This window comes from Ictalurus punctatus, chromosome 11 (genome assembly GCF_001660625.3).
Source record: "Ictalurus punctatus breed USDA103 chromosome 11, Coco_2.0, whole genome shotgun sequence".
In the NCBI taxonomy this organism is placed as follows: domain Eukaryota; kingdom Metazoa; phylum Chordata; class Actinopteri; order Siluriformes; family Ictaluridae; genus Ictalurus; species Ictalurus punctatus.
In genome coordinates, this window is record NC_030426.2 from 26,183,699 (window position 1) to 26,196,178 (window position 12,480).

The 12,480-nt window shown below is 41.3% G+C and overlaps 1 protein-coding gene across 2 annotated transcripts; it reads right to left on the bottom strand.

The window, feature by feature from the left end:
• Positions 1-3,465: 3,465 nt before the first annotated feature.
• nit2 (nitrilase family, member 2) lies at positions 3,466-10,930 on the bottom strand. 2 transcript variants are annotated; one of them, XM_017479696.3, is made up of 10 exons: positions 10,790-10,930; positions 9,932-10,050; positions 9,390-9,510; positions 7,709-7,797; positions 7,041-7,134; positions 6,870-6,944; positions 6,093-6,171; positions 5,899-5,997; positions 5,350-5,405; positions 3,466-5,252 (listed from the first exon to the last, which is right to left on the bottom strand). In XM_017479696.3, the coding sequence occupies exons 1-10, from the start codon at positions 10,815-10,817 to the stop codon at positions 5,146-5,148; spliced, it is 867 nt and encodes a 288-aa protein (XP_017335185.1). In that variant the 5' UTR covers positions 10,818-10,930; the 3' UTR covers positions 3,466-5,145. The 2 variants fall into 2 exon arrangements, with proteins under 2 accessions (XP_017335185.1, XP_047014316.1); XM_047158360.2 differs by lacking the exons at positions 3,466-5,252; positions 5,350-5,405 and adding an exon at positions 5,424-5,816.
• Between the last annotated feature and the right edge of the window lie 1,550 nt (positions 10,931-12,480).

Sequence of the window (12,480 nt, forward strand, 5' to 3'; positions counted from 1 at the left end):
TCCCCCCCTCTGTCTCTCCATCCCTCCCTCTCTCTCCCCCCCCCCCCTCTCTCTCTCTCTCCATCCCTCTCTCTCTCCCTCTCTCTTTCTCTCTCCATCACCCCTCTCCCCCCTCCCCCCCCCCCTCTCTCTCTCGCTCCTCATTATCCTGATTTTGTTTACATGTTAAGACTCCTTCCAGATCTGTCTTATACGGGACAGAATGAATTTTTGTATTATATATGGTCTTAATTTATTTGATCCATTAAAGCTTTTCACACCTGAACTAGTTTCCACTTATCCAGGTGAAGGTTTGGTATCATAACACTGTCACATAACAATAATACTTTTTGAGTTTTAGATTTCTTCTCATTTCATGTGACTAGTTATAATTAGACTTGTGGATGTAACTACATAAATATATAGACCATATATATGTGTAAAAAAAAAAAAAAAAAAGTGTGTTTATATATACACACACTTAAGAGTTTGTGTATTTGTGTTTCTGGTGTGTTTGGTGTATCATTCCAAACATTATTCCCAAAAAATTCCAAATCATCCATCCATCCATCCATTTTCCATACCTCTTATCCTTCAGGGTCGTGGGGGAACCTGGAGTCTATCCCAGGGAGCATGGGGAACAAGGCGGGGTACACCCTGGACAGGGCGCCGATCCATCACAGGGCGAAATCACATACACACTCACACACCCGTTCATACACTACGGACACTTTGGACACGCCAATCAACCTACCGTGCATGTGTTTGGACTGGGGGAGGAAACCGGAGTACCCGGAGGAAACCCCCGCAGGAGAAAACTCAAATAGGAATCAAACCCCCAACCCCGGAAGTGTGAGGCGAACGTCAAGTAAAAATCATTTTTGCCGCAGACAACTAACTTTTCACCGAAGACAATTTTTCCTCACCAAAGTTCAACATTTTAGACTTGAATATTAACAAATGAATTAAACATGTTTATGAAAACTGTGTGTGGGGGGGGGGGGGGGGGGGGGGGGGGGTTGGTTATTTCTAGGTATAAGGTTTTTTCTTCTTGTTTTTACCAACGTCTTGGATGCACAGCGATTTTACGAGTAGATCCCGTACAACTGAGCGATTCCAAACTAGAACCCTTTAACCAAGCCTAGAACCCTCAAATATACAGTACCAGTACAGACAAACCCTTATTCCTAAGAGTGTAATGAAGAAAACATAAGGGTTAAACGGACGCTCCGGACAAAATATCCAAAATAAACGGAACCATCGATATGTCGTAACATACTATATGGTGTAAGCGTTCCTCCTCGTCTCTTACAGCAATCGTGTGGTCATCTCATGAGTAAGATGTACTACATGACCTTACTGGAAACCCCGTGACTGATCATCTTAGAAGAGGAAGTCGAGTTTGATGAGATGGACCCGTCCAAAAAAAAAGAGCTCTTCAGTCGTCCCTGTGGAGGAACGTTCCATGTAGAACCCTACACCCAAGTGTTGTCATCTCAACAGAGTTTAGATGACCAGTTTTAGTTCACCCGGCATCGCTGAAACACGTTCCGGATCACTTAAAGTAAGGAGACGTCGATTAAACGCTTACGGAAGGAGTCTCCAGCGTCAGCGCTTTGTAAAGCGGTAACATTTCCAAAACCCTCAGGACAGAGGAGTTTAAGACGTGCGCGTTCTCTGTAACAGGAGAGAAAATCGAGAGGATGAGGAGGGGACGGCCGTTGACGTTTTGACGAATGACCTTGTTTACGTGCAAGAAATATAACACTGTAATCGTTGGCAAATTTCTGTGGTGGAAGAAGAATAACCCGTCGAAGGACGTGCTGTTCCTACAGAGGAATGTGTTTTATGCCTTTCTAATCTCTTTAATAGAGCAGCAGTGAAACCGTGCTTGAGAACCATGAATCAAGTCTCATGTAGTGTAGCATGCATAGCAAATATAACCACGAATGGGGCAGATATTTGTTTTTCCGATCACTTGAAACCTCCCACCTCCTGTGTTAGAGAGAGACTGTCACTCACTTAAAACAATATCATGTGGCAGATCCTGCATGACTACGACTTAACACTGTATGAGCTACAGGAGTGACAACAAAACAAAACTGCTCATTCTGTCAGAGAGAGAGAGAGAGAGAGAGAGAGAGAGAGAAGGAGAAAGCGAGAGAGAAAGAGATTGAGAGAGCAAGAGAAAGAGAGAGAAAGAGAAAAAAGAGAAACAAGAGAATGAGAAAGGGAGAGAAAGAGTGAGAGAGGGTGAGGGGGAGAGAGAGAGAGAGAGAGAGAGAGAGAATGAGAAAGCGAGAGAGAGAGAACGAGAAAGAGATAGAGAAAGAGATTGAGAGAGCAAGAGAAAGAGAAAAAAGAGAAACAGGAGAATGAGAAAGGGAGAGAAAGAGTGAGAGAGGGTGAGGGGGAGAGAGAGAGAGAGAGAGAGAGAGAGAGAGAGAGAGAGAGAGAGAGAAGGAGAAAGCGAGAGAGAACGAGAAAGAGATAGAGAAAGAGAGAGCGAGAGAAGAAGAGAGAAAGAGATTGAGAGAGTAAGAGAAAGAGAGAGAAAGAGAAAAAAGAGAAACAAGAGAATGAGAAAGGGAGAGAAAGAGTGAGAGAGGGTGAGGGGGCGAGAGAGAGAGAGAGAGAGAGAGGGAGAGGGTGAGGGAGAGAGAGCGAGAGAGGGAGACAGAGAGAGAGAGAAAGTGAGAGAGAGAGAACGAGAAAGAGAGAGCGAGAGAAGAAGAGAGAGAAAGAGATTGAGAGAGCAAGAGAAAGAGAGAAAGAGAGAGAAAGAGAAAAAAGAGAATGAGAAAGGGAGAGAAAGCGAGAGAGAGAGAGAACGAGAAAGAGATAGAGAAAGAGAGAGCGAGAGAAGAAGAGAGAGAGAAAGAGATTGAGAGAGTAAGAGAAAGAGAGAGAAAGAGGAAAAAAGAGAATGAGAAAGAGGGAGAGAAAGAGAGAGGGAGAGAAGAAGAGAGAGAGAAAGAGATTGAGAGAGTAAGAGAAAGAGAGAGAAAGAGGAAAAAGAGAATGAGAAAGAGGGAGAGAAAGAGAGAGGGAGAGGGTGAGGGAGAGAGAGAGGGAGAAAGAGAACGAGAAAGAGAGGGAGAAAGAGAGAGTAAATGAGAGAGAGAGAGAGAGAGAGAGAAAGAACAAGAAAGAGAGAAAGAGAACGAGAAACAGAGAGAGAAAGAGAGAGAGAGAGAGAGAGAGAGAAAGAGAGAATGAGTGTGACGTGATAAAACTTTGTCGTAATGTAGATTATCGATGTGAAACAGTTGTGGTTTCTATGGCAACAAGAGCGCCACAGTTTTTGTTTTCGTTTGTGTCTGAACCCCGTCTTCACGCCGGTCCTGTCCTTGGCTTGTTACTCGACTGTGTTCACCTGTTCTGTGTTTAGCCTTTTGATCAGTTTGTCTAGAGTCCTGTTTTCTTTGTACTTCCTGGTTTTGACTTTTTCATGGGTTGTCCTAAACTCAGAGAGGGGGGAGGGGATGTGGGTAGAAAGTTCCATTTTATTTCTCCATTGTCACAGGTCATAACATCACTCATTCCAGGCAGTAGGAGGATTTACACAGTATTCACAGCATTCATTCTCACTGTCATGTAAATCATTCGACGTGCCTTAACGTCCCTACATTTACACTGACAGTCTGTCATTTCTTTAATATGAACCATGATAATGTTTTTTTTTCTGTCCTGAGATAAACGCTGATAGATGACGTCAGGCACTGTGTGACGGTTAAACCTGTCCCCTCTGACGGTTACTGATCAAACGTGCAACAAAGACACCGTTAACAGGTATAACAATGATGTTCTCAAAGGGAACACCATTATAATATCCATACAGGAATTATTAGGACTATATCTGCATAGGGAATATAGGCGTTGTATTTGATTAGGGATTATAAGGATTATATCTGGATTGGGGGGGGGGGGGGGGGTGATTTCATTTGGATGTAGATTATCAGGACTAGATCCAAAAAGAAATGATAGGGATTATATTTAGGTAGAGACTATGAAGAGTTTATCTAGACAGGGATTATAGACACTATATCCTGAATGGGATTATATCCTGATAGGGAGTATGTATAGTCAGGGATTATAGACACTATATCCTGAATGGGATTATATCCTGATAGGGAGTATGTCTAGACAGGGATTATAGACACTATATCCTGAATGGGATTATATCCTGATAGGGAGTATGTCTAGACAGGGATTATAGACACTATATCCTGAATGGGATTATATCCTGATAGGGAGTATGTCTAGACAGGGATTATAGACACTATATCCTGAATGGGATTATATCCTGATAGGGAGTATGTCTAGACAGGGATTATAGACAATATCCTGAATGGGATTATATCCTGATAGGGAGTATGTCTAGACAGGGATTATAGACACTATATCCTGAATGGGATTATATCCTGATAGGGAGTATGTCTAGACAGGGATTATAGACAATATCCTGAATGGGATTATATCCTGATAGGGAGTATGTCTAGACAGGGATTATAGACACTATATCCTGAATGGGATTATATCCTGATAGGGAGTATGTCTAGACAGGGATTATAAGGATTCTATCCATATTCCATTGGAATTATATGTAGATTAGGAATAACAGGATTATATCCGGACAGAGATGATAATCCCTACCTAAATATACCCCTTATCATGATTATATCCAGATAGGGATTATCAAAATGATATCTGGATAGAGATGATCTTGATTATATGCAGAAATATATTTTATGGATTACGTACAGACAGAAATGATTGGTATTATATATGGAGAGGGAATAACAGGATTATATCAGGACAGAGACTGGTTATAGGATTATATCCAGGTAGGGATGATTTCCATGTAGGAATTACTAGGACTGTGGTGTCCCATCCCGGGCCCGCGCCCAGTGCGCCCGAGACAACGATTACTGAACGTGAATGAGAGAGGGATTAAATCCAAAAAGGAAAAAGGTTATTGGGAGTATATCTGGATAGGGAATAATCAGGATTATATTTCAGATTGAGAATGTTAAGGATATATTCTGATAGGCATCATCTGGATTATGTAAAGATCGGGATCGTCAAGATTGGGGTTTATTGGGACGTCGGGATTGGGATGATTTGGATTACATCTGAATTGAAATGAAATTTGGATAAGGATTATTAGGATGTTATCACGCCCTCGTTAACAGCGTCCACGGTGTATATATCTTTACGCCTCTGCGTGGTGATGGGGATCTGTCGACGCACGTCGGCCAAGTACTGCAGGTCTACGGGAGAAACAGGATAACGTATCAATATTCTCATCATTTAACAAACTCCTGGACGGGTCATTAAAGCCGCGTAGAAAGAAACTGTAATGCTCACCGATATCGGCGTACACTACGCTCTCTTCAGACTGTGCTTGTGCGATCACTTCACCCCTGCAAGAGCGAACAACGCAGTCAGTATCAAGCTTCTCCACCCATAACTACATCACCACACGGGGCTCCTTTAAGCGGTGACACGAGGTCGAACCCTCATGATGCCAGGAGTCCAAGATAGAATAAAACTCTCAGGGTGAGAGGGAACGTGTTACTATCAATCAGAGAGACACTAGGCAAGCGTGGACGTCTGTGAGCTCCAAGTGAGCTCCAAAGAACGTGCTAGTCATCCTTCATGCTTGGTAGAACGAAATAGCGTTCTCCGAGGCCTCGTACGACGTTAGGGAAACGTCGTTTTCATCCAGACATCCAAATACTGTATTTCTGGATGTGAATGCTAACGAACAATGTAGAGCGGGGGAATCTGATTGGTCGGAAGATGTTTCTTTAAAACGTCCTACGGCAAACGGTCTGTAAATGATGATGATTATTATTATTATTATTATTACACGTCTAGAGGGTTTTACGATCCATCTACGCACACTGTACTGACCAGGGGTTAACGACCGAGCTGTGACCCCAGGCCACGTAGCTGGCGCTCTCATCTCTCGCCGGTGAAGCCGTGGCCACGTACACCTGATTATCCACGGCCCTGTCGCAGAGAAACACCAGAGCAAACGCTGAGATACGAGCAGAAGGCAGACGAGCGCAGGCGATGGGATATAAACAGACGGTGAAGCTACTGACCGAGCTCTCTGAAGCAGCTCCCAGTGAGCAGGTCCTGTGGTCATGTTAAAGGCTCCGGGGTAAACCAACAGCTCACAACCTACACACAGCAAACAGAGGAGGGAGGGAGTGTTCCATCCTATAATAATCATGTGTAATCATATACCTATATTCTAGATTTTTCCACAAGTCTGTAACTATTACAGCAGTAGCGCAGACGCAGATTCCGGGTTTATATTAACATTTACGCTCTCACTCGAACGCGTTATCGGTTCTCGGTCCTTCCAGGATTTCGTCGTCGCAGAAATGAACGCAAAATCAATTCGCAATTTTCCAAGATTTACCGCAGATCCGGGCCGAGACACGAGTACACGAGTACAGCTAAAAAGCCCCGTTTACCGCCAAACGTCGCTGCGAAAGAGCGCGCAATTGCGATTATGCCGATTCGGGAAGTTTTCCGCATGAAAGCGCAAAAAAAAAAAAAAAAAAAAAACACGTTTTATTCCTTACGTAGAGTTCACACGTATAACAATCGAACGCTCGAGTGCAGACAAATCTGCGGGTTATACAGCGTCCGCGTATTTCCAGAATGAAACGTCGCTAAAAAACATTTTTTAAAGTTCATTCTGGATATAAAAAGCGTAAAAAGCAGCGGGGAAATGAGTTGTATAAAAAGTTTTTCTTCATTTAAATGAATAATAATAATAATAATAATAATAATAATACTTTTTCTCTCTCTCAGATGATCGGACAAATCCGTTCATGTCTTCTTTTGCTGTTGTAAAATTAATCGCGTACCTTTCCTGGCGTAGATCTGCGCGAGCTCTGCGAAGCGGATGTCATAGCAGATCCCCACTCCCACTCGACAGTACGCTGCGCAGAAATAACATCAACGATGGTGGCGAGAGAAACGTCATTAAATCCAATCGACACCAAAACACAACAACAGGAGGAGATCACGTCACTCACGGGTCTCGAACACGGACAGACTGCTCCCCGGACTCAGTGTCTCCGACTCCTGGAAACGGATTTTCCCAGGAACGTCGATGTCGAACAGGTGGATCTGAGAGGAGTGAGGAGGGATTTTAAACTGCATGATTACCAAAAAATAAGGGGTTTTTTTTTTTCCTTTTTAGTTGATGCCTAGCGACCGTATGAGACGTGCAATGTCTAACATCCGTTTATTTATTTATTTAATACTCCATGAATTCTCCCGATAAAGGTCACGTGCAGTATAATAAAAATAACAAAAACTGAAAGCGATTCGGCAGAACGGAAGGAAATAAACGTAGTAAATGCGGTAAACAAATAAAATAAACAAAATTTCACAACCTTTGTGAAATAAAGCACGATCAAATAGAAACACTCACAGAGATGGGTTATATCATTTAAAAAAATAATCATTATAATCTCTCCAGCTTAATGAAACACGATCTTCCATACAAAGGAAAAGAGCATAAAAGTGTTTTAGCATTTCAAATAGTATATATATATATATATATATATATACACACACACACACACGATACGGAAGTACACGGAGACGCAAACATGCAGGGTTGCCATGGAAACAAACGCTCCTGATCGCAAATTGTTCTGCTCTCTGGATCGGTGGATTATTTCTAGCGCACGCTAACCTTCCTGTGTTTAAGCAGTAATTTCCCATCAGGCCCAAAAACTGAGCAGGTGTTAAAGAGCTTCCCTTCATCTTCCTCTGGAATGGAGCCTGAAATGTTAAACACATACGGTAAATATAAATTATATATATTATATATATATGTGTGTGTGTGTGTGTGTGTGTAGAATCATGTGAAAAAATAAGTACACCCCATGGAGATTGTGAAAATCATGGGAAATCCTCTTTGAAACAGAGCATATCGATAAAGTTGATTCATTTGAACGAAACCGCATGGAAAATTAGCGTTTTCAATCATTTCCTCGACAGAAATATCATTCGATGGGATATTCTTCTGTGGAAAAAGTAAGTACACCCTTGGCCTCAGAAGCTAGTATTGCCCCATTTAGCAGAAATTACTTCTTGTAGGCGTTTTGCATAATTATCCACCAGGCTTCCTGGAATTTTTAACCACTCTTCCGTGCGATATTCTTTCAGTTGCGAGATGTTTGAGGGTTTTCTTGCATGCACTGCCTGTTTCAAACCCCCACCCCCCACAACATTTCAATGGGGTTCAAATCCTGGCTTTGACTAGGACGTTCCATAACCCTCCATTTCTTCTTTTTGAGTCGTTGCTCGGTGGATGTGCGAGTGCGCTTAGGATCATTATCCTGTCGAAAAGTCCGCTTTCAGGTTCAACTTCAACTTTCAGACAGACGGCCTCACATTATCTTCAAGCGCTCTTTGATGTGATGCAGAATTCGTAGTTGAATGAATGAACGCAGGCTGTCCGGTCCCTGATGCAGCGAAGCAACCCCAAACCATGACATTCCCACCACCGTGCTTCACAGTTGGTATGAGGTGCTTCTCCTGAAAAGCTGTCTTTGGTCTGCACCAAACATGTCTGCTGTTACTGTGACCAAACAACTCTATCTTTGATTCGTCTGTCCAGTGCACATTACTCCAAAAGGCCTGGTCTTAGCCTATGCGCTCATTGACAAACTGTAGTCTTGCATAGGCTTTTTCCTGGCACGCCTCACATGCGGGTCAAATCTGTGCAATCTCTTTCTGATTGTAGAAGCCTGCACTGTGACACCAACAGCTGCAAGACTTACAAGCAGATCCTATGATGAAATTTTGGGGATCTTGGAGACACGCTTTCGCATCAGACGGTCTGCTCTTGGGCTGAATCTGCTGGAACGGCCAGACCTGGACAAATCAGCAGTCGTTTCGAATCTGCGCCATTTAGAGATGATTTTCCTTACAGTGGAATGATGTATTTCACATAATCTGGAGATCTTTTTAAATCCCTTACCAGACTCATAGGCATCCGCAATCTTTTTTTTTTCTTTTCTTTTTTTCTGAAGGCCTTATAGAACTCTTTAGATCTTGGCATGATGACACCACATCAATAAATAAGCCCAGTTCCACCTGCACTCCCTAAGCAGGTCCTAATCACTGGAACTCCATCTTCAACACCTGATTCTAATTTTATGGCTTTAGAAGGCGTGATAACGTAAGGGTGTACTTACTTTTCCATTTGACTGACCTGTTTTTTTTTTTGTTCGTTTAATTTGTGAAAATTCCTACAAAATGTCGATTTTATGTGTCATTTGATAGCGCGTATCACCTTTATTAATAGGCACCGTCTCAAAGACGACCAAGGGATCCCAAGCGCATTTTAAAGGATATGAAGTTCTCACCGCCTACTAGATAAACCCCACACTCCTCAGCGAGCTTCGCCAGGACCTGCGTCGATTCTCCCGGAATTTTCTCCGCGTATTCCGCAAAGTATCCCGTCCCGTACGGAGAGTTGAAGCACTCCTACAGAGACGTGAGCAGAGAGAGAGAGAGAGAGAAAAAAACGCACGTCCCGATCACGTCACCGCACTTTTATTCACTTTAAATTAGTCACGTCTCGTTACGTTTTGTATCACAACATTTCCGTACAGATTTTGTTAATGATTTGACTAACTGTGTTTATTTTTCCTGAAGGTTTCAATATTATGGGACATCTGGTGCGGATTCATGGAATAAAATCCAAACGAAGGCCGTTTCAGCTCCAGAATGTAACACTACAGAATGTGGAAAAGTCCAGGGGGGTGAAGACTTACGCAAGGCGAGGTCTAATTTAGATCCCGTGTTCTTTACGAGCCTAAATATAACTGGTTTTGTTAGTATTAGTAGCTGTATCGCATATATGTGACGGAATATGATGACCTGCTCTCACACTGTTTATACTCACAGGTAAGACCACGACCTTTGCCCCCTGCCCTGCCGCCTCCTTCACCAGCTTCTGAGCCCGAGACAAGTTTTCAGCCTTTAACTTTGTTACGTGCAGCTGCACAACAGCCAGACGAAACTCTGTAAAATATTTTGTTTATTCATTAAACACTGACGTGCGTACAGCGTGAGAGAGAGCGAGAGAGAGAGAGAGAGAGAGAGAGACAGGAACATGTCCTGAACATGTCACAGTGTTTAAATGATTAACTTTTGGATTACTCTCTGATCCTGATCACGTAAGCGTGAGTGTCCCAGTCAAATTTATCAAACAAATTTTCGTGAAATTCTTTTATTTTTTTAGAAAAAATCTTTTATCCCCCCCCCGCCCCATTTCAAAACAACTTGCGTTACATCCAAGCGCATTTATCTAAGTCTATTTAAGTTTATATGTAAATAAGTGTCCTTTAACACTACTCAAGACCAATAACACTTCTCTCTCTATCGCTCTTTACTTCTATCAGTATAAAGCTGATTCGGGGGCGGGGCTACACGTGCTCTATTTGTGAGGTCATAAAACGAAACAGTCCAATATGCAAATTATTTGAGAATTACAATGTGGTGTCCAGAAGGCCAGAAGTGTTTGATGACTTATAGATTCAATTGATAAAAGTCTTAAAATAAATGTAAATCAAATAAAGGCTTTTGGGTGACTTTGTGTGCAAGGATTATAAAATGATGGCTGATGAGCAATTGAACTACATGAAGAAAATAAAAGCAATTATTTTAATTTATCAGGGAATTGACCTAATAATTCAGTAGCTCTTTAACTTAATCCTGTTAATAAGACTTCACAGAGCATTAATAACGTTATTCTACTCACTCGCCATGGCCTTTATAATCCCAGACATGAAGAGATAACACTCTACTCAGTCCACAGCGTCCCTGACACTCTTCCCCAACAGACCGGATCGCTCTGGTTTAATCCGGAATGAAGCCCTACCCCCTACTCTCGTGCACTCTGTAGTACATTAAAGCAGCCTGTGACGTCACAGAGATTCCGCACACTATGTAGTGCACTACACGCTATTTAAATCGCAGCCGTTATTTTGACACTGTAACCAGCCCAGCAATCACAACCAGGAAGGAGCGCAGATAACAAAAATTTCAAAATAAGAGTCCGCACGGTTGAGGGCTGAATTGTTGCACGGTTTATATATTAAAGTTGTCGAGCAGAAATTAAGAGGGTTTTTTTCTGTTGTTTGTGGTCGTGCATATTTTAAAATTCATTTAAGCATATCATATGTGTATTACAAATTTGTATTTGAAACGGAACTATAATGTGTACAAGAAGCCATTTTAAAACAAATAATTTTTAACCGAATATTTTACACATCCAACAGTCAGACTTTCACAAACCTTTATTTAAATATGAGCACGACCGGACTAAACTACTAAAGATATTAGGAAGGAAGGAAGAAAGAAGGAAACAATTATGTAAAGAAAGAACGAAGTAAGGGACATTATGTTTTAGAAAATAAGGCACTCACTGATAAATGTCAGTATGGAGAGACAGAAAAAAAAGTATGTATATCAACAACTGTAATTTTGTGGTGTCTGTGAGGCAGTAAGTGTGAGGCAGTGAATGAGAGGCTGTAAATGTGAGACAGTAAGTTTGAGACAGTAAATATGAGGCAGTAAAGGTGAGACAGTAAGAGTGAGGCTGAATATGAGGCCGTTAGTGTGAGGCTGTAAGTGTGAGACAGTAAATGTGAGACAGTGAATATGAGGCAGTAAATATGAGACAGTAAATATGAAAGTAAATGTGAGCCAGTAAATATGAGACAGTAAATATGAATGTAAATGTGAGACAGTAAATGTGAGACAGTAAATATGAAAGTAAATACGAGGCAGTAAATATGAGACAGTAAATATGAACGTAAATGTGAAGCAGTAAATATGAGACAGTGAATATGAAAGTAAATGTGAGACAGTAAATGTGAGACAGTAAATATGAATGTAAATGTGAGACAGTAAATATGAGACAGTAAATATGAAAGTAAATGTGAGACAGTAAATGTGAGACAGTAAATATGAAAGTAAATGTGAGGCAGTAAATATGAAAGTAAATACGAGGCAGTAAATATGAGACAGTGAATATGAATGTAAATGTGAGACAGTAAATATGAGACAGTAAATATGAAAGTAAATGTGAGACAGTAAATGTGAGACAATAAATATGAATGTAAATGTGAGACAGTAAATATGAGACAGTAAATATGAAAGTAAATGTGAGACAGTAAATGTGAGACAGTAAATATGAAAGTAAATGTGAGGCAGTAAATATGAGACAGTGAATATGAATGTAAATGTGAGACAGTAAATGTGAGACAGTAAATATGAATGTAAATGTGAGACAGTAAATATGAGACAGTAAATATGAATGTAAATGTGAGACAGTAAATGTGAGAGAGTAAATATGAAAGTAAATGTGAGGCAGTAAATATGAGACAGTAAATATGAAAGTAAATGTGAGGCAGTAAATATGAATGTAAATGTGAGACAGTAAATGTG